The 27,790-nt window shown below is 37.9% G+C and overlaps 1 protein-coding gene across 1 annotated transcript; it reads right to left on the bottom strand.

Moving 5' to 3' along the window:
• slc6a4l (solute carrier family 6 (neurotransmitter transporter), member 4 like) lies at positions 1-27,790 on the bottom strand. Its single transcript, XM_012969760.3, has 13 exons — positions 27,513-27,790; positions 15,532-15,666; positions 13,666-13,885; positions 13,330-13,468; positions 13,069-13,203; positions 8,729-8,832; positions 7,354-7,481; positions 6,734-6,846; positions 6,003-6,134; positions 5,103-5,202; positions 4,434-4,534; positions 3,203-3,370; positions 1-254 (listed from the first exon to the last, which is right to left on the bottom strand). The coding sequence occupies exons 1-13, from the start codon at positions 27,727-27,729 to the stop codon at positions 174-176; spliced, it is 1,773 nt and encodes a 590-aa protein (XP_012825214.2). The 5' UTR covers positions 27,730-27,790; the 3' UTR covers positions 1-173.

Below are 27,790 nucleotides of genomic sequence, written 5' to 3' on the forward strand. Positions count from 1 at the left end.
AATAAAAATACATATCTGGATAATAATTACTTTGTTAACTCCTACAACAGTTTATCAGTGTGACTGCATTTATAAACCCCACATTAGGAAAGGGGGACACCATTAAAATGCACCAGTGACTGATTCGTTGTTACTCGTCTCGTTAGTCTGGCTCGTGATGGATCTTGCAATAGTTATGGTTCAGATGCCATGCACATGGAATCTAGCTGTTGATCCCTCACTGTCTTCTCTGGTCGGACACAGACAGCCAGGCGCTATGGAGTAAGAAACAAACAGTTTGACATTTTAATAAAACGCTGCCTTACAGACTGAACGCAGCACTAAAAGAAAGGCTTGTAAGCTGTATTTTATTATTTACCCACTGAAAGCAGCACACAATTTCAAGAAGAGGAACGTGCATGTACTGTACATCAGGCTTTAGGTTCTTTGCCCCATATGTAATAAAAGGAATTAAGTTTGCCCAGGAGCAGTAACCCATAGAAACCAATATGATGTTTGCTTTTAAACAGGTGACCAGTAAATGCTACCTGCTGATTGGTTGCCTTTTATTGAGCCTTTTATTACATAACCCCATTTGTGTTTAGCCCACCATTGTCACACACAAAAGGTTACAAATACATAAAAGAGTGAATACTCATGCTGATCTTTAAAAATGCAAGATAACAAATAAGGACTAAGCCAGTCTTTCAGGCTGAGCCCTTCATTTACTTCTTTTATACATTTATTTATGGATAGTGAATTACAGTTTGGGTATTTAAAGGGTTTCCTTTTCCTTTGATCGGTCTCATAATAAACACCGCTCCTTTCAATGTTGTCTGGCAGCCTCAGTCAAGGTAAAGAGGCCAACAGAAAAGTAGTTAAAGGACATATTTCAAACTTAATGGGGTTCCCCCTAGAGCTGTGGGTAACTCCACGCCATCCTAATCTCTGGTTGGGAAATCCATACTGGCTAAAGTAAAGATTTACAGACCCAAGGGCAAAATTTGTGTAGGGGTTCTATTTTTTCATAGGACCCCCTCTTCCCTTCATGCCATTGTGGGATTCAGAGAATTGTGGCCATAGCTGGTCTCCTGCCAGGCTACACCAAGAGAGTGGGCCCCAGTGCACTTGCACTGGGTGTAATTCAGGAGTTCAGTGAGCATAGAGAGGCTGGGAGGGGAAGACTGGGTTTGTAACAAACTACCTCTGACACTGGGACTCCAGAGAAAGAGTTTTCATTTCAGAGGTGAGAGTAGGGGGGGGGGGGGGTTCTTGGGTGCTTCCCCACTCTAGGCCTGCTACTGGTTCATTCTAAAGATCAGTTGAACTTTATGACCTGGGCCAAACAGTTGTGCAGATAAAGAACACAGAGAAAAATAAATATATAATAAATCAGCCACTGCTTAAAAAAAGACTACAAATACATCTCAGTTCAGCTATATTATACTTTTAAAATGATTGCATGCATAAATGACTAGAGCAAAATAAACGACTTTATTATATATTAAGTATATTATATATGTAAAACTGCAGTTGTGTTGCTCAGCAATGCACTTTCAGTTCCTATGCTTTCTGGCTGATGTTTTGGTCACTTTTGAATGCTGGCGGTGCTTTCACTCTAGTGGTAGCATGGAGGCGCTACCAGGAGACAGGCCAGTACAACAGGAGATGTGGAGGAGGCCGTAGGAGGGCAACAACCCAGCAGCAGGACTGCTACCTCCGCCTTTGTGCAAGGAGGAACAGGAGGAGCACTGCCAGAGCCCTGCAAAATGACCTCCAGCGCATGTGTCTGCTCAAACGGTCAGAAACAGACTCCATGAGGGTGGTATGAGGGCCTGACGTCCACAGGTGGGGGTTGTGCCTACAGCCCAACACCGTGCAAGACGTTTGGCATTTGCCAGAGAACACCAAGATTGGCAAATTCGCCACTGGTGCCCTGTGCTCTTCACAGATGAAAGCAGGTTCACACTGAGCACGTGTGACAGACGTGACAGAGTCTGGAGACGCCGTGGAGAACGTTCTGCTGCCTGCAACATCCTCCAGCATGACCGGTTTGGCAGTGGGTCAGTGATGGTGTGGGGTGGGGTGGCATTTCTTTGGGGGGCCGCACAGCCCTCCAAGTGCTCGCCAGAGGTAGCCTGACTGCCATTAGGTACCGAGATAAGATCCTCAGACCCCTTGTGAGACCATATGCTGGTGCGGTTGGCCCTGGATTCTTCCTAATGCAAGACAATGCTAGACCTCATGTGGCTGGAGTGTGTCAGCAGTTCCTGCAAGATGAAGGCATTGATGCTATGGACAGGCCCGCCCGTTCCCCAGACCTGAATCCAATTGAGCGCATCTGGGACATCATGTCTCGCTCCATCCACCAACAGACTGCACCACAGACTGTCCAGGAGTTGGTGGATGCTTTAGCCCAGGTCTGGAAGGAGATCCCTCAGTAGACCATCTGCCACCTCATCTGGAGCATGCCCTGGCATTGTAGGGAGGTTATACAGGCACGTGGAGGCCGCACACACTACCGAGCCTCATTTTGACTTGTGGTTAGGACATTACATCAAAGTTGGATCAGCCTGTAGTGTTCTTTTCCGCTTTAATTTTGAGTGTGACTAGAAATCCAGACCTCCATGGGTTGATAAGTTTGATTTGCATTGAAAATTTAGGATGTCTTATTTTTGTGTTCCCTTTATTTTTTTATAAAAGATCCAGTCTGTTTTTTTGTAATAGAAAAAAACCTTTGTACAGGTATTGCTTAGGAAACACCAAATTCTACTTTCATAAGTGATTTCTGCTTATCAGCACAGATGCTGCCAACAGCTTGTCAAGTGAAAAGAAACAGCAGTTTGATTGCTTAGTTCTTTGCTAAATTCTTCTCAGGGAAATGGACATCAGTCGAAACACCTGGAGCTGCCGATAGCTGCTTAAAACCATGGGGACAATGTTTTGCGTTGTATAAAATTATTTGCCAAAAAGCTGTATAAAGAATGCGAAAATCAGGGCTGGTATCCCATACTCACTTTCTAACCCACTCGTTGGTCTCGGGTGCCATAAATTACTCCACTTACACTATAATGGAAAAAGGCCAGAAGGCACTGCATTATTTTGATGCAGTGTTTTTCATTGACACCTATGATTACATATATTATATTTTTATAATAAGCTGTTTCACTCTCTTTTTAAAGTTACATTTTTGCTCAATTGCATTTAGAATAAAAAGGCCCACCTCCTTAAGGGATCCTGGGGTCCATACCAACTTGTACACCATGTAGACAGGTATCCATATGAAAGATGATGCTCCAATAAGAAATCCAACAGAGACAGTCCATTTTGGATATTGATAATCAAATAATATAAGAGGTGGCTGATCCATTAAAGAGCTGACAATGATAAACTGTGAAGAGACAGAGTCGTTAGAGTCTTTCTTTGTACTGATGGCACCCTCTATTACACGTTTTTTAAATAAATGGAAGTCTACTTTAGATATAAAATAATCAAAATGGATTTGCAGCAGAATAACTTCTACAAGACTATATAAAACATAGTATGTAGAATGAACACCAGTGGTGTAACTAGTCTTTGCTGGGCTCACCTGCAGAAAAATCTGCACAGGGACTCCTATCCGGGCAACCGCCCGCATCCCTTGTGTCCCCAGGTCCATGCCCACAGGTAGGACAGCTGATGGGGAGAGGGGATTTATTTGCAACTATAAGAAAGCAGATCCCCCTGTCCCCTGGGCTTCCTCTGTAACTACACCAGTGGTGAACAGCCAACATACACATCGCTGCAAATGTATGTACAAGTATTGGACCTGTTATTCAGAATGCTCAGGACCTGGGGTATTTCAGATAAGGGATCTCTCTGTAATTTGGAACACCATACTTTAAAGGGGACCTGTCACCCTAAGAAATAATTCCAAATTGTTTTCTATTGTGTTTGTCAAGCAAAATAACCTTCACCTACACTGTAGAAATTATTTTAATCTTATTTTCTTCAGCCTTGGAATTCACAATTGCTGCAAGCAGGCAGGCACCATATGTGGACACTGTTATTAAGGCAAGCTTTGAATCCTGCCAAAATCTTGCTTTTATTATACAGTGTTTTATGCCTGCGTGACTGGTCCACTTTAAGTCTACATAAATAATAAATGAATAATTTAAACATTAGACAAACCCAACAGAATTGTTTGGCCTCCAATAAGGAATAATTATATTTTAGTTAGGCTCACGTACAAGGTACTGCTTTATTATTACAGAGAAAATGAAATTAATTTTTCAAAATGTTAATTATTTGATTAAAATGGGATCTATGGGAGATGGTCTTCTTGTAATTTAAAGCTTTCTGGATAACGGGTTTATGGATAACTGATCCTATACCTGTATTTACATTGCAGCAAATATAAATAATATAATAGTCAGTATGATAAAACTCCACAGAGTTATAATAGTAATACTTACTGCTAAAAATGCAGGACTGATTGCTACCCAACAAATCCTCCAAAATATTCCAGGAACAAAACCCAGCATGGACTTTACATCATTAGAGAATCTTTGTATTCCTATAAAGAAAAATATACATTAAGTCCTTATGCTTTTAATTGCATCTTTAGTATTTAACTATAGAATGCAGTTATCACTGAGAAATATGGATTCATTGTTATGTTTTTGCTAGATATAAATAAAGCTTGTCACATTAATTTAAAGAAAGAATAATAGGATTAAAGCAGTAAAACGATATACTGAGCAGTGCATATTTAATGGAGACACAACGTGCCGCTGCTCCCATTTTTCACTACCCCTTAAACCTGCATTTGCCAATAACTACAGTATGTGCCTGCCATACTCAGTTTGGTCGGATAATAAATGAAACACGTTATCTCTCCTTTTCCTCTACTTTAATAAAAGCCTTAATACAGCTATTGGTACACATCCCAACCTACGTCAGTTTCACTTAATTATCTAAAGCACCTTTGACTTTTCATGTATGATACTAGTATTTCCATACACTGATTTCTTTTGCTAACTGAAGCTACAATATGCCTGCTGTGTAATTTGGACTGGAAGCTTTGACATGAGTACAAAAGCAATGTAAAAATGGAAGCAGTTAATGCATAAAGGTGATCTTACCATAAAACCACGATACAGCAATGGCCTCTAAAAACACAACTGCAATAATAGGACAGCCAGCACCAAATTGTTCCAGAAGTTTAACAACATACGCACCTCCCTGGGGCAAATGAGAAGGTTTAAAATTTTGTTTGCTACTATATCAACAGGTTCAATCAACAGTAATACAAATACTGTAATGCTATTTATCACTATTTCTATACATAATCAGTGCTTCACTGTTCATAAGTTTAGTAAAATACACGTGGCTTTTTTACCAGGTGATTTTATCATTGCGTTTTTTCAGTGGTGGCTTCGGTGCCAAACACTGGAAGAAGGTTAGGGCTGGAACTAGGGGTAAGCAGCAGAGGGATGTGCCTAGGGCCCAACAGGGGGAGGTGGGGGTTGTTTAATTTCTATTACCTGGAGGTATAGTAATGTAAAAAGAGACCAATTGGGGGGCAGAGGTAAAAAATTATTATCTTGGATGCCAACAATACGTGGCCCATTTCTGTAAAAAGTTGAATAAAGCTGACACAGCTTTAATGTATACTTTATTATTTGAAAGGTTGACTAATGGGTCACATCAACCTGATGCATCTTTTTAGTTAAGCTGCTGTCAGTGCTGTCCAGGTGCAGGTAACTGAAATGCCAGAAGAACAATATCATAGTAACATATCAAATTAGTAGTTTCATGTGTACTTTGTGGCAGACTGATCAAAACAAATTGTTGCTTGGTTTTGTGGGTAACTGCACTGGTACAAAGTAAATTAACTTATTTTAACCCAATGGCAGAACTTTTAATACTCTACGTGGAAAAACTTTTAAGGATAAAACTGTTAAATGAAGCACAGGTCTGGCAGATTAGTGGATTTTGTGTATGCATCATGCCTGGACTTAAAAATCATACTGAATACTTACATAGGTCAGGGTGCTAAGGGATCCAGTAAAGCAAACTATCACCAATCCGAGGACAAACAGTTCTCGCCTCTTAGACAATATATGTGGGTATTCATCCATAACAGCTGTTATAATGGCTTCCAAGCCTCCAAACTGGAAATAAGTCAATATGTCACTATTTTTATAACATAGTATACAGTGAGATGGTTTGTCAGAAAGTTATGGTTGCATTCTTCAATCAATTTCAAAGTGAAATATACTATTTGCATACACGCAACAGCAGGTGTATAAAGCAAGCTACAGCACAACTGTGTAATTGCTGTGGAAAAGGGCATTTTGATTGCTGCTTTAAAGGAGGAGGAAAGTCACAATCACGGGGGGCGGGGGGGCAAAAGTTGGGCACTATGGGGCAAATTTATCTTAATTCGAGTATGCTTTTGTCCTGCAATTCGAGCTCTCAAATTTTTCCATATTTATGTTTTTACAAACTTTCAAAATGCATTTTTAACATTAAAGCTAACATTTTTCGAGTTTTTTTAAGTCAGTTTTTTACAAACTCATTAAAAAAATGGAACAATGAGATTTTTGTTGAGTGTTTTCCCACAACTGAAAAATATTGAGTTTCTGCAATTCAAGTTTTTCTTTAGTAGATATACTAGTAATAGAGATAAAAATGAAGCTATTGTGATTTGATGTAGATGAAGCAGAAACTACTGCCATGTATGGGAAGCAAGGAATCCATTTGCGCTTACCGTGCTATCTAGACCAAGGGTTATCATCATCAGGAAAAATATTATGGCAAAAAATGTAGATCCCACCATATTTGCAATGGCTTCTGGATATGTGATAAAAAGAAGACTTGGACCTGTCCAAATAATGAAGATATGTGATTAAGCATCATGGCACTAAGTTATTCAATCTACTGTTAAAAGTGTGTGGTTCCATCTGATACTTTTAAACGTGAAGAAGGTAAATGAAAATAGTCTTAGGCAACAGTAACTTTGGTTCAGTCTGTAATGCTCAGGCGCCAGGCAGCATGTGCCCCTCCTGATGTAACAGAATCATCTTTTTTCGGGGGGAATGCTACATCTGGGTGATTTAATGTAATAGGAATGTAAATTAATTGGGAATTACCACTTCTGTCCTATGCGTCTCACATATTGAAGGTAGTTAGATACAACACATCTTAGTTTTGACATGGCATGGGAACAATTATAATTCTACAGCATAATTCTGAAATAAGGTTAATGAACACAATATTCAGGGACAGCGGGAAAGCGTACAACAATAAGTTAAAAATGTCTCCTTATGGTAGGGATTCATTATTGACAGTATAAAGTGAAATCCCATGGACAGAATTTATTGCACCAACCTTTGTCTTTTGCCACATCTTCAACCTCAACACCCCGCATTTCAGCCATATAACCCAGTACTGTGAAAATCACAAAACCAGACACGAAGCTGGTCAAACAGTTCACTGTACTAGTAATAAGTGCATCTCTGAAAGGCATAAAATGAGGACATGGTTCAGAAATGCTCACATAAAATACAATACTGAAATATGTCAAAGTGGTTGAAATGTATAAAAATGGCAATGAGATTCTGGTATAATTTCATTATATCACACAAAAGGAAACAATGTTTTTGATTATTGTGCAAGATGCATGGGGAGCAATCATCCAATTTACTCCAATTCCACAGGTGTATATCTTGGTCAGTCGCAAATACAGTTGGTACACTGTACAAAATCTGTAAATCAAGTACAAATTAGTCCTATTTTTTATATTTTAATATCCTTTAGACCAACCTTGGTCTACTGCAACTTTAACCTCATAGAATAGCGTGCATGCTGATCCTAAAGTGAATGTGCAGAGGCACCATAACATTTTTCTCTAAGGCTAGTGCCACACAGGGCTGTTTTCAAACATATTTCTGCAAAGGTGTTTTATATGTATCAGCAATGGTGTCTCTAACTACAGGCACACATGATGTATTTTCTAAGGCCTTTCTGCTGTGAGGGATGGTGAGAGTTTTGCATTAGGTAGAATATTACTGGGGACAGCAAATGAACTCCCCTTATAATGTTTAGGCCAGTGCAACACTGTGCTGATTCTCAGCCTGTGGAAAAACACAGGCTGAGAGTCAGCCCCTACACTGGCAGCAGCCTGATACCCTGCCTGCACCCAGAACCATTGTCTCTGCCTGAATGTAGGCAGAAGCAGCAGATATTTTGCGGTGCCTCTGCACATTCACTTGGTCTCTTTAGCAGCAGCTTGCACCCATATTCCAGGAGGTTAAAGTTGCAGTAGATCAAAGAATTATTATATATTGTAGGGTTTTCCTTTAGTGTGCATGCCACCCAAGAAAATGCTTAATTCTGTGTGCAATGGGAACTCACACTGAGCAGGCAAATTTGGCAGGTAACTTGCTAAATGAGGTGGTATTCACTAACCTGTTCTACTACTGGATGCAAGTTGCCATATCTGTTACCCACAATGCAGCATTTTTTCTTTTTTTAGTTTATTTGCAGCCGCGAGGGGGAGATGCACCCGCCACAACCCGAGTCAAAATGCAGAAAGGCAACTGCACTAATCATTTTAGTGTCAGGACTGCGTCATTACTGGCATTTGCCATCACACATCAGATGGACATTATAATAATAAGATTTGAATATATAAATCTTTCCCCATTTTTGTTGATAATAAGATTGCAATACTGTAATATTAGCCCCAACAGAAGGTAACTACCTGTAACAGTTGTTGTGGAATGGGTTATAGCTTGATAGTGCTAAGAGAACTCCAAATCCGGGTCCCAGAGAGAAAAATATTTGGGCTGCTGCATCCACCCAGACCTGGAAAAAACAGTTATTTTGCTTACTATTAATTAAATCTCTTTATCAGCAGAAAGTTGAAAGAGAAGTAAAGACAGGATTAAATTATGTCTTATAACAAGATACTTATCTGGGCCAGGGCTGGCTATTTGTTTGTCTTATATAGCATGCATTGGATTTTTTCCTGTCCAGGTGCAGTAAATACATAATGCAAAAAGAAAAAATCGGTTGTGCTATCCAAAATAAAGTCTATAGTAAAGTTAACTTGGAGTCAGGCCCGGATTTGTGGAGAGGCCACAAAGGCCCGGGCCTAGGGCGGCAGAAGTTTAGGGGCGGCATGCCGCCCCGCCGCAAGAGAATTTTTAAATTTGGCTCCCATACGGAGCAGTCGGGACCTCTCCCCACTGCTCCGTATGGGAGTTTAAAGGAGCGTTTGCGCATGCGCACTGGGGAGAGGGCACGTTTGCGCATGCGCACGGGGGTCGCATTCGCGCATGCGCAGAGGGGGACACCCACAGGGGCGGCCTCGGGGCGCCTCAGAGGGAAATCCGGCCCTGCTTGGAGTGCGTATTCCTAAAGGCAGTGGCTTCCGGCTATAGACATGTTAAGTGCAAAATACAAAAAAGGAAGTCACTCACGATTCAGTAGGTGCAAAAAACTGCCTCCATGCCGGTTTATTGGAGTAATCAGTGAGAAGGATACAGACGTTTCAGGAACATCTCGCAGGGAATGCTACATTGAAAAAGGGAACGAGAGTTTCCTGAAACGTCTGTATCCTTCTCACTGATTACTCCAATAAACTGGCATGGAGGCAGTTTTTTGCACCTACTGAATCGTGAGTGACTTCTTTTTTTGTATTTTGCACTTAACATGCAGTAAAAACATAGTTCATCTTTATCAATGTATATTTGTTGTTTAACTGGGTATTAGTGCATGAGAGAAATATGTAAATTTAGTAACTGCTTAATATTTCTTCACCTTTCCTGCATTAATACTCTGTTTAACCTTTAAAGTGCAATATAAAAATGCATGCAACAAATAGTTACTGTAACCTACTTTTATAGTATGTAAAGTAAATTGCATGAAGAAAGGGCTGCATGTCAGTGAATAAAGCATTTTGGAGGAATTGATATCCTGTGTGCAGTTATGGAAAGTAAATGCTTAATTTTGGGTTTGTGTGCCATAGAACAAGCACCTGTCTATGTGATTGGCTGTAGGGGGGAACATATACTTAATGATGGTACTGTGAAGGAGAGTATATATCTTGGCAGCTGTTATTTAGAGCTGGGCTGATGTGTGTGTTATTTAACATTTTAATTTGAAAGTGTAAGGCTGATTAAATTTCACATTGTAAAGCAATCATTCGTCTGTAATTACAAGCAGGAAGAGTATTGTAAAGAATGCTTTTAAAATCATAGGAAGCAGCATTAATACAGACTAGGAGAAAATGAGATGGGTAATTGAATGAATCATTTCCATATCCAAGGGTTTGTTCTGCAAGTCCCTTTCTCTGCAGACATAATAATAATGCCATCCCTGCTCTTCAGATCTCGGATTTATCCTGACCCTCTGGCGGGAGTATGTCTGTGATGTGAAACCAGCTGCCAGGACAGATGTGGGGGATGATAGAGATATACAAGGAATATGCCCCAGCTGTTTGCTTTTTTATTTTATGATATTGTTTTCAAATGAAAACAGCAAAAATATATATGGGTAAAAGAATGATTGTAATTAATACTTTTTATATTTGTCTGTATATATTATCAAAATAGGATGCTGATAAACAGTGCTAATGTGAAAACTATGTTACAGCACCTTTAAAGGAACAGTAACACCAAAAAATGAAAGTGTTTTAAAGTAATTAGAATATTGTGTATTGTTGCCCTGCACTGATAAAATGTGTTGGCTACAGAAACTCTACTATAGTTTATATAAATAAGCTGCTGTGTAGCCATGGGGGCAGCCATTAAAGCTGGAAAAGGGAAGAAAAGGCACAGGTTACATAGCAGATAACAGATAAGCTCTGTAGAATATAATGGGGTTTTATCTGTTATCTGCTACGTTACCTGTGTCTTTTCTCATTTGAATGGCTGCCCCCGTGGCTACACAGCAGTTTTGTTTATACTGTATAAACTATAGTTGTCCTTCTAAGGGCTCTGGCACACGGGGAGATTAGTCGCCCGCGGCAAAACTCCCTGTTCGCGGGCGACTAATCTCCCCGAGTTGCCTTCCCCCTGCCATCCTACCGGCGAACATGTAAGTCGCTGGCGGGATGGCAGACGTGGCGGCGCGATTTCGAGAAAATCACTGAAAAAGACTCGTGAGTCTGGTACACACCAGGTGTACCAATGCAGGGCAACAGTACATTATACTGTAATTACTTTTATACACTTTCATATTTTGGTGTTACTGTTCCTTTAACTGTGTTTAGCCTGACATCTCATATTGTTGGCTTTTGTAATTAATTTCAGCTTGTTTACATTGTCTATGTACACTAGCACTCAGAAATAAATGAAATAGAAGGATTTTGTCAGTAAGTGAGATCTGAAAGAAAACATTCCTTGTGTAAACCATGACTAATAAACACCTTTTATTCTTATGTCATTCTGGGTCAGTGTTCCTTCTATTTATTGTAGGCTACATGATTTGGAGCAAGTCAAATACACTGCTTTAGGGATCCTGACTAAACAACCATTACATTACGAGTATGAGTTAAAGGCACACTTCTGCTGAATATTGTCTACAGACCAATGTCAATATTTTGAGATGCTAATAGCTGAACTGCAAACAACATTATTTACACACAACATGTTTGGGTCTCCTGTGTGCACATAAGTGAAAAGTAAAGAATAGAAGTGAAACAATTTATCCTTGCATGTACAAGTGCCACCCATTAAGTCTTCTAACATAACTTAAATGTCTATTTCATGCAAATGTCCATAGTAAAACAGTACCGTGTAATTAAAGTTTTGTTGTTTTGAACAAGGCTGTTGATATTTTACATTGCTTGATAGATAAAGCCTGTTCTAGTTATGCAACAATAACATCTATGAGTAAACAATAACATCTATGAGTAAACATTGCTGCACTTCTGTAAATGAATAGGACACTTAGGGCAGTGGTACACAGGGAAATTAGTCTCGGGCAACTAATCTCCCCGCAATGCCATCCCACCGGCTAGAATGGGATGGCATACGTGTCGCTGCGATGTCCCACAGTCGCCCAAAGTTGTCTTGAGAGGAAACTTTGGGTGACTGCGGGACATTGTAATTGGTAATTGTTAGTGCAAAAATAAACGTGTTATTTGTATTTTATTGGTAAAGTCATGTATTTTCCTTTGAAGCAAATCTTCATTTTTAAATACCTCTGCAATACTAACTAGTAGAAAAGTATTTTACATTTTTACTGTGTGGGATTTAGCAATGAATTCTTTTGAAGCTCTTGTTCTTTTATACCCTATACCTTCCCCTTCTATAAACTCACTTAGTACTTAAACAGGGGCTTAAATACAAATGTGAGAAATATTTTGGTGTCTTGATAGCTGTCCATTTCATAGACACAAAACAAGATATTAACTAATGCATGCTTGTTTAGCCCAAGGTGCCCTCTTAGATGTCCTAAATAATGTATTCTATTATCTCCCTTCCTATTGCTCTGTATCTCTCATTTTCTCAATTTATTATGCACTGTTCACATTGCCCTTTGTTGTACTTATTTGTTATTCATGATGCAATGATCTGTTTGCATTTGAGTGGGAAAACACAAATAAAATCTGTGATTCTAAACCAGTGATCCCCAACCAGTGGCTTGTGAGCAACATGTTGCTCCCCAACCCCTTGGATGTTGCTCCCAGTGGCCTCAAAGCAGGTGCCCATTTTTTAATTCCTGGCTTGGGGGCAAGTTTTGGTTGAATAAAAACCTAGTATAATGCCAAATAGAGCCTTCTGTAGGCTGCCAGCCCACACAGGGTCTATTAAATAGACAATTATTGTTCTTAGTGGCACCATCAGGAAACTTTTTCATGCTTGTGTTGCTCTCCAATACATTTCCCATTTGAATGTGACCCACGGGTATAAAAGGTTGGGGATCCCTGTTCTAAACTATGACAAACAAAATCAAGTTACTCTCTACAACAAGATATAGTTTCTCAATTATACTACTCTTTATTTCAGCTCTATTTCTGTATTATTAGACTCTCAGAATGCCAATAGAAGCTGACTGGTGCTATTCTAAAAATGATGTAACATGCATACTTACTGCAGTATCCATAAGTTTTTCCCACTTGGGCCTTAAGTAAAATAAAATCCCCCTCCATGCACCTGGAAGAGTAGCTCCTCGAATCAATAAAATGAGAAGTACCACATAAGGGAGGGTTGCTGTCACCCATACCACCTGAAACGAAAGTCACAGCAAGAATTGTCTGCATAAGCAATCCCAGTCTCAGTTAGCATTAGTGTAATTGAATTACTGACCAAGAATTAAAAAGTGTTATTTGGTTTTTTTTTGCTCTCTTAATACCTTCCCAGAGGTTTTCACTCCTTTCCACAAACTGAAGTATACAATGGTAAATATGATAAACAGGCAGAGAATCAGCTGCCAGCGTAAGCCTCCTACATTGTCCAAGCCTTCTGCTTCATGAATTCCAAGGACCTTTCTCCTGCAGCAAAAATGAACTATCACACACTGGACAGCCATAGTGATACTGCAGACTTAATAAAATACCTGAACATTATTCAGTAATTTTCATACAGTGGACAATAATTAGCAGAGAAAATGTAAATTTGATTTGCCCACTAGCAAATGTCTGAAAATATAACCTTAACATCTTAGTTATATCCACTTACATGCACTTACGTATAAAACTCTTCAGCTGGGGACTTTGAGTAATTGTTCCAGGTAATGTTAGACCTGCCAAAGTAGTTGGTGCAGTTAGGAGTGTTCCAGGGATTGTCACAGTTTGTCCATGGCAATGTCTCAGTGAAAGAGGAATAGAAGTAGAACAAAGCCCAAGCTATGATGGTATTGTAATAGAATGACACATACAAAGCGATTATGCATATGGCAAAACCAATACCTGTAAAAAAAGAACAGTGACTATGAATACCATGTAGTTATATATTACTTCAGCCTCTGTCTTAAATGGCTATAGAATAATCAGATGCAGTATATATACAATATATGCAATGTTACAGCCTTTTCAGAAACAACGTTAAAATAAAAACCATGTTAATGCATTCATATGTATGTTACTATTCTGCAACTAATTTTTTTTTAAATAATGTTGACTGGCAATGTACTGAACATTTAGGTACTAGCAAATACAATTCTTAAATGATAGATCTGCAGCATTTACCATGTCCCATCACTCTGCCTCAGAACTAATGTTTGTTGCTATCGAAGTATATTAACATCACAATCGATATGTGATTGTCACAGACTGCTAGTTACTGTAGGCATAGTGTATGGCTGCAAGTGTGGCACAATGGCACAATCTGTGGCTATACATATGTAAAGCATATTTAAGGATGACAGCTGTTCCAGTGTCCTATAGTTGCAGAGAAACATGGACAACTGAAATATTAGGTGCACAATATAAACAGTGTTTTTCATTTGTGGAGAGGTTCCAAGAAATCTAAATATAATATATGTTAATAGATTCTCCTTTAAATTAAGAATGCTGCTTAAAGGAAAACTATACCCTTGAACAATGTAAGTCTCTATAAAAATATATCACATAAAACAGCTCATATGTAAAACCCTGCTTCATCTACATAAACCATTTAAATAAAAATATATCTTTTTAGCAGTATGTGCTATTGGGTACTCCTAAATAGAAAATTGCAATTTTTAGAATTAAGGGCCGCCCCCTGGGAACACAAACAAACCAAGGAAACATACATGTCAGGCCACATCAGCCAATTTATGGACAAAGTTCTGTCTTTTGCTCCCAAACTTCTTTCTGTTACAGTTAGATATGCATTATTTTTGGTCAGATGATCTCTAAGGGAGCATGCAGGCCATCACACAAAGTTATAAAAGGGCAATAGTTACTGAAATATATATTCCAGTTTGGTAAGATTCTTTACTAGAACACTAAATATGATTGACACTGCCTGTTGAATATTCATTCTGGGGGTATAGTTTTCCTTTAATGTTTCTTACCTTTGTAAGTCTGTCTTATTGTGGGTGGTGGGGAAGAATGAAGAGATACTTTCCCACCATATTCCCATTATATTGGGCAACATGTTCAGAAAGAATCAAATTATTTTGGCATTATGTACCTCATCAGGCAAATGGTACATTTTTTGCATTTTTTTCGTAATACATTAAAACAAGACATAAAGAATCCCACAGTCAATTTATAGTAACTACGGGTGTTGGAAAAAAATACACATTCTGGGAATAATATATACTATATAGAGAAAAAAAATGCCTATGGTTAAAGTAAACTATATCTATATATATATATCTAAAATTGTGCTATTTAATAACAACTAAATCAAAGATGGAGTCCACATATAAGTAGTTCAGTTAGCAGACTGGAATTTATGAAAAAATGTATTGATAGTTGGCAGTAATGCAACAATAAGGTGTGCAATATATTCATGACTTCATCATACATTTAATTGATACTTTCAGTTGAAAAGGCAAAACAAAGTGCAGATCATCATATTTAACAAAGGTATCACTTTATGCATAACTATTTGAAGCAATATTTACCTTTAAAGATTGGACAGATACGTTTCCATATAGGGATAGCACCCATTCTGTGAAACTGACCAAGAGCTAACTCCATGTAGAAGAGAGGGACCCCTCCAAAAATTGCCATGATGGTATATGGAATCAGGAATGCTCCTGAAGTGCAGAGAAGAATACTGATGAAATTGGATGCATTTTAATTGGTCTGCAAAACACCAAAACTGTTTACTTTATTGTACATTGATGAGAATGTAAACCAAACACATGAATGCATGGACTGCATCTCATAAAGATGGGGACCAATTCGCCTCAGCTGGCTAATAGCTTCCCAGTCTTTATTACTTTTAGGGTGGTAAACGTTTAGCATAACTTTTAGTATGTTATAGAATGGTCTATTCTTAGCAACTTTTCAATTGGTCTTCATTTTTTATTTTGTATAGTATTTTAATTATTAGCCCTCTTCTTCTAACTCTTTCCAGGGGTCACCGTCCCTATCAGCCAAAAAATGATTGCTCTGTGAGGCTACAATTTTATTGTTATTGTTACTTTTAATTCCTTACCTTTCTACTGTATTCAGGCCTACCCCCCTCTATTTATATTTTAGTCTCTTTTTCAAATCAAGTCTGATTGCTAGGTTAAATTGAACAAAAAGCTAATTAATTTAAAAATAGCAAATAATAAACATGAAGACCAGTTGCAAATTGTCCCAGAATAGCACTCTCTACATTAAACTAAGTTACTTTAAAAACAGACTCCGCCTTTAAATATGGTGAAGAAGTATGGCCCTAGGTCTAACCATTTTTTTCAGCTGTAATTTTACTTGAGGATAGTTAGCTAGGAATAGTTGCTACTAAAAACCCAGGCACAAGTCATCTAGGTAATTGAGGCTTTAGACTAGAAGCCCATTTGTTGCTTTATTTAACTTATTTAACCATACCCGATTTGGATTGCTCAAGTTTAAACTACTAGTGATTCCTAGCTAAAGGAGCACTGCATATAGGTAATGTACAAAAGAAAGCCTTACCCTTTGACACTCCAGAAAAGTCTAACTGTAAGAAGAAGTGTCCGGTACATTGTGATTTAAACATTTTATGTAAAGAATCCAATACTGCCATTACAGTTGCCTGAATTACTTTAGTGATGTAAAGTATCATATTCATAATTATTAATGCTCAATATTTGTGGAAATGCACTACTATTTTATTCCCCCATAATGCCAAATAAAATGACACCCTGTGTGCCATAGCCCCTGCCTCTCCCAGAAATGACAAGCTTTATAATTTAGTAGTGTAGTTTACCATTAATACACTCGTTATCACTTCTTTCCTTAAAAGATAGGAGTTTGCATAAATATCTTGTTTTCTTCAGGGTCTAAATAAAACACTGCTTGGTTAATGATAAACCATACTGTGGGTCTTTCTTTTCACTAAAGCATTTGACCTTCTATGTATGTACTATTTCTAGATAAGATAGAAATAAGAATGAGAGAAAACAAAATGAAAGTTAAAAACAAGGTATTGGGGAGAAACAAAATACATAAATGAGAGGAAAAACTACACTAAGGGGCACATTTACTAAGCCACGAACGGGCCGAATGCGTCCGATTGCGTTTTTTTCGTAATGATTGGTATTTTGCGATTTTTTCGGAAAAATGTCGCGACTTTTTCGTTACTAATACGTTTTGTGCGAAAAAACGCGAGTTTTTCGTAGCCATTCCGAAAGTTGCGCAAAATCTGGCGATTTTTCGTAGCGTTAAAACTTGCGCAAAAAGTTGCGCTTTTTTCGTAGCGTTAAAACTTGCGCGAAACGTCGCACCTTTTAAGTTTTAACGCTACGAAAAAGGCGCAACTTTTCGCGCAAGTTTTAACGCTACGAAAAAATCGGCAGATTTTGCACAACTTTTGGAATGGCTACGAAAAACTCAAGTTTTTTCGCGCAAATCGTATTGGTAACAAAAAAGTCGTAAAGACGCCGAAAAAATCGCAAAAAATACGAAAAAGTCGCAAAATGTTCGTTTTCAAATCGGAATTTTTCACATTTTCCCACGAATCAGAATCCCGAATGGGAAAAAATCGGATTAGAAACGAACATTTTGCGACTTTTTCGTATTTTTTGCATTTTTTTTCGTCGATGTCGCGACTTTTTCGTGAATCGGCGCGACTTTTTCGTAGCCGTTACGACTTGCGCGAATTGTCACAACTTTTTCATAGCTGTTACGACTTGCGCGAATTGTCGTGACTTTTTCGTATTGAGCGCTAGTAAACGACGGGCAAACCTTTCCGATTTTTTCTCGACGGCTACGAAAAAGTTGCGACAATTCGCACAAGTCGTAGCGGCTACGAAAAAGTCGCGACAATTTACAAAAAAGTCACGACGGCGACAAAAAAAAAATCGCAAAATACCGATCATTATGAAAAAAAACGCATTTGGACGCTTTCGATCCGTTCGTGGGTTAGTAATCGGCCCCTAAGGGAAAAGAGATCAAAAGAAAAGCAGAGAATTTGTGTAATGACATAATTAAAAAAAAGAACAGAGGAGAGAGAGAGTTCTCTTTGGTCTAGGGCAGTGCTGTCCAACTGGCGGACGGCAACCCCCTCTGTGTGGCCCTCCACCTGTCTGGCTGCTTTGATGGCTTACCTTTGTGTAAACTTTAAATGGTATCAGTACTGAGATTAACTAGCCCCCTGCATTTTTCTCACCTCAGATTCAGGCTGTAATCCCCCTGAATTGTTTAAAAATGTAATCCCCTGTGTTGTTCACACATTTTAATCCCTGCATTGTTCACCCCGTGCAGTTCACACCTCAGGCTTGGGCTGTAGGGCTGTAATCACCCACATTGTTCACCTGTTCACACCTCAGACATTGTATGTACTGCCTGGACAATGCTGCCTGTGTATATGGCACACACAGGCATCATAAATAAGGCAGATTATGGCACATAGGCAGCATAGGGCAGGGAGGGTATGGCACACACAGGCAGCAGAGGGCAGGCAGAGTATGGCACACACAGGCAGCATAGGGCAGGGAGGGTATGGCACAAACAGGTAAAGCAGGCAGAGTATGGCACACACAGGCAGCATAGGGCAGGGAGGGTATGGCACACACAAACAGGATATGGCAGGCAGAGTATGGCACAAACAGGCAGCTAAGGGCAGGCTGCCTGTGTGTGCCATACTCTGCCTGCCCTATGCTTCCTGTGGGAGGTGAACCTGGCAGGGGTTTGTTCTGGGGGTTTGTTAGTAGTTGGAAATAGCCATTAAATGGTCCCTAAGGTGTGTAATTTTGTGCTGGGGGTTGCTGTGCTATCCACAGGGGAGGAGGAGGCATATGAATTTAAGGGTATATCTTAATATGACATAATATAATTCTTTCACATATGAATGATGGTTGATATCCCAGCAGTGAGGACCAAGCATTTGGGTTTTTGCTGCACTACCATTGTGATAAAATATGTGTGGTTTGAAGTGGGTGTGGTGTAAAAAAGGGGAGTGGTCAAAACTGGCTTCCATTAGCGGCCCTACACCATGAATGCTAGAGAAATTCCGGCCCTCGGCACCGCAGAAGTTGGACAGCACTGTTCTAGGGGATTATTGTAGGCCCTGACAGCCCAATATGATACTGTGTAGCTTATTCTGGTGTAAAAATTAAAACACAAGCAATCACTCCAACCTCTATTACACCAATGCAAACCATGCTTTGTTCCTCAAAATAATTTACAGTATAATTTACAGTATAAATATAAATGATAATTACATGTATTCTAGATATGTGTAACATACATATGCTCCTAATACATGTCCAACTTGAATTTTGCTGCTGTATGAAAAATGTAGAGGGTCGACTCTGATACTGAATTTTTGAATCAATTTACTTGTGCTAATTTAGATTAATTAATAAAGAACTTTTATTTTGCTAAACCTTCTAGACAATTGAAAGTCTGTTAAAGTTGGGATCAGGGGAACTTCACCCAACAGTATTTTTGCATAATTAGAAACAGAATTGGATGGATCCAATGACATATACAAATACATTTATTAATAAAAAAAAAAACCTTTTAATTAAGGTATATTCAAAATTTGCTCTGGGTTTATTTTTCTTTTATTTTGCATAAAAACTGTTATGGTGGGAAATGTGCTGTTTTGCTGTTGTAACGTTCTTATGCACAGACACAGCAGTGTGCAAGTGACAATGCAATATTTGATCTGTAGTCATTTTGAGTGAAGTATTTCTTCTTTTTCTCTCTTTCTCTACAAGCTTTATAAGCTTTCAATTACTAGCCAATTACAATCATATTTATGCACTGCATTTTGACTTCAGAATTTACAGTATGTACAAATGACAAAAATGCACCGGTATGTAATAAATTCCCATTAATTATAATGCATGGAAATTCTACAAACAGATACTACAGTCACATGGGAAGACACATTTAAAACTTTTTAGTAAATTATGGATGAAAGTAATAGTTTCTGGTAGTGCAAAGGCTTTCTACCCATATAGTGTTGAAGCTCAGTTTGCAGATTTACAAACGTTATAGTTTTCGACAAATGCCTGTGTATAATATCATCATCATTTCAATATCATCTGTCCCTTGAACATGTAGCACAGTGCTGCCCAATGGTTTCCATTGCTGCTATACATTTCCAGCAGATTATAGTAAAATGATCATGTTATCCAAAGAGGTCAGTGGAGATTTGAAACAGTCTGGGAATAATAAAAATACCATGAACGGCCACATTCAGCCTTCAGGCTGCTGCTGGATAGCTGTAATAGGTATAATGCAAAGTTATCTATGGTCAGGACTATTTTTAAGTCACTTTGCCAAAGTGATTTTTTCCCCCTAATTTTCACAAATAGCTAACAATGGGTTAATATCCTTAGGAAAGCTGAGTTTTGATTCATTTTACTATGCAAGCAAATTCTTGCTTTTGCTTTTGTATCTGAGAATGTTGTAAATAATTAATTGGGCATATTGCATAATTAATAATTAAGCATTTATTTGCAAGATCAGTTATAATATATGGTGTTGGTAACTAATCTGTTGAATATTTAAGATGCCTATATATTTGGTGCTAATATCACCCCAGGGTACATAAGCATTAAAAAATCCATTCTTTTAAAGTGGTTTACAAAGATATAAATATGCCGTTTTGATTAATGGAAATGGGTCAGACCAAAAGTGTAGTTGTAGAATCTCTTTGGAATTATGTGAGTTAATAGGTACTGTATAATCAGATCCAGAGTCAAAAGTGCCTTTCCACATAAATGTATGTAATATAATCAGTCATATTAGATTCTACATTCTATTGCTGGTGTCTATCTGCCAAAGCTATTAAACAGACCAATAATCAAATTTGATGTGTATGGTGTCAGCTGTCAACATGTAATTGTATTAGCCCAGAATCCACATCCACACAAGTGTCTAAATTATACACGTATCTAACCCAACAGCATGCAGGCTAATGGACTAAATATTTAACATGTTGACCCATCTGTGACCACTTAAAAGTATTGCAGACACGCCAGACATACATGCAGACTGCAACCTCTGATTATACTTTCAAAAATATCAAATTATGTTTACAGAAAATGACATCCCATTCTGTATTTGCCCTGTTGATGATTAATATTACCAGTGAGCATTTATTCAAAATAGAGGGACTAATTTAATATGGTGGCAACATATTTCACACAAAGACGTGGTGCCACAATTTGAATTACAATGAAGGTCACTCTGCCTGAGCATGCTTAATATTTCTACATCATGCAAGTTAATTCAACACATCAAAACCAGAATAGTGCATAAGGTGCAACACACTGTGCTTTACATCTTCTTTCAGAAGGCAGCAATTTCAGCATTCGCATTGTGTGTTTTGTTATACCTACAGGCATTCCTACACGTTCCATCTGAATTACACCATCACTTATGCTGTAGATCAACCATTACAACTATTTGCAGCAGACTATCCAATACAGATTTCTAGCAGTTACAAATTTTGCAAAAACAACTTTAATAGATTAATTGAAGCACCAGTTCTTTACCTTATACAGTCACTTTTTCCCTACAGCCCTGCAATAGTGTCTGACTCATGCTGGAGATATAACATGGAGGCTTGAAAGGACAACTAAATTCAGAACTACTGGGGGTATCACTTTTTAAGTCATCCCCCCAGCAACAACCAATCACTTATCTCTGGCTCCTTGCCAGTTTCTATAGAAAAAATCCAGTAGGTCAGTGTTGCACTTAGGTTGTGTTATTGCCCATGCACTTAAACCCAAGCAATTGCGTTGATCACAGAGACTGGGAGCAAGATGGCAGCTTAGTACTCCCTACAATAGTACCCTGAGCTGGTACATTTTTTAGCCAAGAAGGGCAATGTCCTGGGGTCTGAGATTAGAGTATATAGTAAATGGGGGAGGGTCTAACACATTGGCACTGCTCCAGTGATTAAGCCTTTCCTTCTCCTTTAAGAGGACATGTAGCAATCAGCCTCATCACACAGCACATGATAAATCATATACATCCAGTATAATCTGACCTCACACAGTGTGATACTATTGATTTTGGAGAAATTTCCAATAAAGCAGCACAACATATAACATTTAAAGAAACTATCTTTTTATTTTTATTTTGTGCTCTCACTAAGACAAATTCTGTTCTTTTCTAGACCAATTTCTTCTACCTGCATGTCAAAATAAGGATCACAGAACACTATTGATTCAACAAAAGGCAGGTAAGGTAATCATCTAAGTCTTTATACAGCTGTAAGTTTAGTAACAGCCGGAACATCACAGGTTATATTAGGTTTGGACACAGGCAAACATTTAAATAGGCAAAAATAAACTACAAGCTGATAATTTACTACTTAACAAACATTATGTCACAAAATGCATTAATGCCCTGCAAAGCAGTCAGAACAGTGCATATACTGGCTGATTCATGTAGCAGGTAAGTACAGGGGGCACCATCTCTGCAATGCTTTGTGCCTGCTCATGGGTGCCTGCTCATGGGTGCCTGCTCAAGATCAGGGACAACTTTTGGTAACATTCCAGCAAATAGAGATACTTAAAAACACATTCTTTGTGAATATACAATGAAATACATCTCATAATTTGCAATTGTAGATCTACAAATGGTTTCTTACAAACCCTAGTAATCAAATCATTTTAAATCATGGTAATAATGCCTGGAAACCAAGAACATATAGCTTTTAGAAAAAAAGGTATTTTAAGTCAGAGTCTGATGGCTGCTCAGTACCATGGCCATATCGATCATCATCAGCTCCTTAAAGGGCAACTAATCTTAAAGCAAGTTTGCATGTATATGCCGTAATATAGTATATACAGAACCCACATGTCTAAAGATTCAAGTATTTGAAACAGTGATTACATTTTTCAGTATCTGAATGTGGAATGTTTAACCATATACTTTATTTCACACATTTAATGTATTGCTTTCTATCTTCTATATTCATACAATCAAAGTTCTTTATTACAGACTGTATTTGCTCTCCTTTCACTGAATTAATATTTGGTCGAATCTTTACTCTGTGTCTACCATGTTCACATGTATAATACCTGTTGCATATATTCTATTAATGAAGAATATTCAACAGATGATTTGTTGGTGCATGGGGGTACACAGGGCTAAATATAGAAAATGCCTTATTAATATAAGAAACCATAGTAGAAAGGGTCTAGGTAGTACACAAAAAGGGTATGGACCCTCACTTGCATAGCAAAGCAATTACAGGTATGGGATCCCTTATCCGGAAACATATTATCCAGAAAGTTCTGAATTACGGAAAGGCCATCTCCCATAGACTCCATTATAAGTGAACAAATCTAATTATTAAAAATGATTTCCTTTTTCTCTGTAATAATAAAATAGTACCTTGTACTTGATTCCAACTAAGATATAATTAATCCTTATTGGCAAAATAATCCTACTCGGTTTATTCAATATGTAAATGATTTTAGCAGACTTAAGTTATGGAGATCCAAATTATGGAAAGATCCCTTATCCAGAATACCCAAGGTCCCGAGCATTCTGGATAATACCTGTACAAGTAAATCCTCATGAGGCTTTACTAGGTTGGAACCTTATGAGCCAGTTGTTCTGCCCTATTGTTTGCTTGGCATTCCACCTTCAAATAACATATGACGCTTCAGAAATCTGTAATTGACCTTTGTTGATATGAACACACACCCAAACTAGTGAATGCTTAGTTAGTCTTTTTCACAAATATTTTTTTATTTTGTTCTTATAGTTTTTGCAGTGTCCTGGAAGTGGTTCATTATTGTGCGTTCTTAACCAAACATTTTTTCCTAATTAAACCAAGCTGTTTGTCTGGAATTAGCCAGTTAAATCAGGTCAAATCTATCACTGACTCAAAGTGTGTTGCTTGTGACCAGAAAAAAACATTAGGTTAAGGTACTTTTAGAAAATTTCAAGGGAAAATAATGAAGACTGGATCTTTTAGTATAAACTGAGAGCTGATTTGATCCAAGGTGGGCATGGTTGACTATGCTGTCACTTCAGATTTGTTAAGTTCTTGGGACATTCTTGTCATCTGTATACCTTATATTTTTAGTTATGAAGTTACCAAGACTGGTTAACATTATCATTGCCTATTGCATGTACTTTTACTCAATCTCCTACATTCTTCAACAATTAGTTGGCTGACAGTGGTAACAAAACATTCTGCGTAGTTATCATGGCCTTGAATGAGCTTTTCAATAGCTTTGAAATTTATTTTCTTTTTGTTTTTTGAAATTCTTGTTATATATTTGTTAATTTCAAGAAGGAAATGAAAATAAAAGAAAAGAGGATTGGAGGGTGGAAGATGTGGTTTGCATGTCTGGCTGCAGAGACCATTGTATATCACAATTACATTTTTTTCTAGACAATTGCTATATTATATACAGCTGCCAAAGTAAGTGCCTCTATGTATATCCAGGGTTGCTAGGCTTTATCAAATGTATTTGGCAACCTTTGGCCAGATATGCAAGCTTGATTGCTGTCAGAGCCTGTTTACCAGCTTTAGCCACATTGCCTTTGGGTTCATCCAATGTTACTGGGGTGCCACCTGACCTTAATGTGTGCATCTCCCCTAGTGTCACCTGAGTACATAGTTACCATAAAGAAGGAGGATAAAAAAGAAGCAAAAAAGATAAAAAAAAGTATGTTTTATTCATTCAGAACAAACCTAAATCTGAAGACACCCTGCCTGAAGCAGTTACATAAGCTGTGCAAAAGCTTGCATTTTATAATCTACTAATTTAGCCAGTAAAAATTATCACTATATATTCCTGTTTTGACCTATGTCTAAAACAATGCAATGCTCTGCTACAGAAAACAGTAATCAGGTTGCCAGGTTGAACAACTGGGAACATGAATGGGCTCATTTATTAATGCCCTGGACGCAAGTGCTAGAGCACTTAGGGATTCAAACTCGCACCCCCTTCATTTAGAAAGTCTTTGCTTTCTGGCACAAGGTGCAGCATGCAGTGCCAATGGGTGCAAGGCAGCCCTTTACTTACCTCGTGCCATAGGGCAGGTAGTAACTAAGTGCTAAAATGGCAGAGCTTGCTGGTGCTCCCTATCCAAATGACACAAATTAGGGGATGGTAAGGAGTTGGGAGAGAGTAGACCATGCACTTCACAGGTGACGATGTTAGTGCAGTGTGCAAAAGGATAAAACATGGTGGTTTGCAGTCGTTTTTTTGCACTTGACACCCTGCCACATCCGTAAATATGACCTATATTTGGAAGGGTTTTTAAATAGTCTGATAACACATGGTACTGTATGTATTTTATAGGAGTATCCATATATATATATATATATATATATATATATTATTAGATGGCAATCATTGAGTTGCATGTTTTACTTGGGCAACATTCTACACACTTAAATGTGTAAAAGAGATGTGGCAGAATTAACTGCTCAAAAGAACTGTTTTGGCTCAGAGCCCCTATACCAGGTGGCACACATATATTTGTATTTTGGATCAACATGTTGTTGAGAGCTCGTCCCCATTATCCTCTGCAATAATATCAAGTTTCTTTTTTCAGTAGAAAATAGTAATTATAATAAGGTTCAGCACTGTTTCTAAACCTATTATTGGGTTGGGAAGCTGATTTATTGACTTCATTTGGGTCCCCTGAGAAACCTTAAGAAACATTGCCCAATACTCTCTTCCAGTCGGATTTCATCATGGATAAAATACTGTTCCCAATAAAGCATTCTATTATTTTAAATTACCAATTCTCATGACAGTTTCACTTGCTTTCCTCTGAGGCAATTCCCTTCAACCCTTCACTTGCCAACAAGTGAACAACATTTCCTAAATGTTAACCCCTTTGCACTGGAAAGCCAGCTCTCCACCTGATGTGAGGGAGAAGAGGTTAAATAAAACATATTTAAATACCAGTGCTGACACAATAGAACTGAAAATACACAGATGGCACAACACACCTTCAGACCTCTATATTGTAACAGAGATTCATTCAAACATATCTTCCTAAGTGGTCTTTGTTTGATTCTCTCTTCTTCATACAGTCGTTCTTTAGCACTGTTATGTTTGCACCATAGCATTTTATCCCTTTCCCGTTCCCTTTTTCTTCCCTATTTTCTTTTGAATACCTCTTAATATATATAATGTGACAAGTCTAGCAGATCTTGGGCCCGATTCACTAAAGTCCGAAATAAGAAGTGCTATTTATAGCATGCGTTAAAAATCTTATCACTTCTTATTTTTCGCTCGATTCACTAAAAGGACACTTGCCATAATTAAGAAGCGATGTTCTTGGCGTTATTTATCTTGCGACGACATATTTTCAAGCAATATATTACGCAGCGCACAACATATTATGCATCACGTTGCTTGAAAATATGTCATCGCAAGATAAATAACGCCAAGAACATCGCTTCTTAATTATGACAAGTGTCCTTTTAGTGAATCGAGCGAAAAATAAGAAGTGATAAGATTTTTAACGCATGCTATAAATAGCACTTCTTATTTTGGACTTTAGTGAATCGGGCCCCTTATCTCCTAAATGGTGCTTTCTGCATGATAATCACTGAGTTAGGTATGAACGATTTTATCCTATTTGGCACTTCTAAGTGTTTCATTTATTAGGACACAGAATTAACAGAACATCTTGCTCAATATCTGGGACAAATGTAGGATGAATTTGTAGGTTGCAACAGTGACACTTCCATTTGTTTACAGAAGGAGCAAATGTCAATAGTACTTTTACCAAAACCAGATTCTGGTTAAAAGACATCTCAAAATCTATAGTTAAATGTAAATCTTTTTCACAAAACATCAACTTATTACAACTTTTGATACTTCAATTGCTGCAGAACTATAAATCTCATTAAAGCCAGTATCATCTCACTTGCTAAGATGTGTCTCTGTAGGTGTGTGAAAAAGAGGGATGGGTTTACAGTGAGTTGTAGTTTTACAACAGGTGTAGCAGGTGTAGCTCTGGTGTTTGTCTGTCTTAGCCTTGCAGTTTTTCTGTTATATTATTTTCGTGCTTTGAGAAAATGTATTTAGAATAATCTACAACTGGAGAAGAAAGTGATGCTGCATTTTATAAAGTACATAGGATCAACCTGTTGAAAATAGAAAGGATTGCAATGATGTAAAGTACATATTAACTCTTCACATGTGAAAAAATAAGGTAATAAGAACAGGAAAGTTGGAAAACTAGTTATTCTAAAGCATGTGATTAAAAACAAAAAAAACAAAACAAAACAAAAAAAAAATAAAATATATATATATATATATATATATATATATATATATATATATATATATATATAAATACTGGCATAATCCTGCAGAATTTTAGTATCACGTATGGCCATTTCTGTGGGAACAACCTATTTTTAAATGTTATAGTTCCTTAAACTTGATAATCTCATCACTGCAAAACCTGTATAAAATAGCAATTTTTTTTTCAGGTAAAGGTAACAGTCATCACCTACCGCCACCATTCTGATAACAGATATAAGGAAAGCGCCACACATTTCCCAAGTCGACAGCAAATCCAATGACGGAAAGTAGAAAATCCATCTTCTTGCTCCATTTATCCCGGGAGTCAGCCTGGGTTATGAGTGGTAGTGGCATGGCATTATTGTTAGGTGTAGATGCCTGCTGTTTTGGGTGCTTGTCCACTGGAACTGTGCAGTTTAGCTCTGACATGCTGCCTCTCCTGAGAATCAGGCAGGTTTTCAGCTGAATTAGTGAATGTGGATGGTAGATT

This window comes from Xenopus tropicalis, chromosome 1 (genome assembly GCF_000004195.4).
Source record: "Xenopus tropicalis strain Nigerian chromosome 1, UCB_Xtro_10.0, whole genome shotgun sequence".
In the NCBI taxonomy this organism is placed as follows: Eukaryota; Metazoa; Chordata; class Amphibia; order Anura; family Pipidae; genus Xenopus; species Xenopus tropicalis.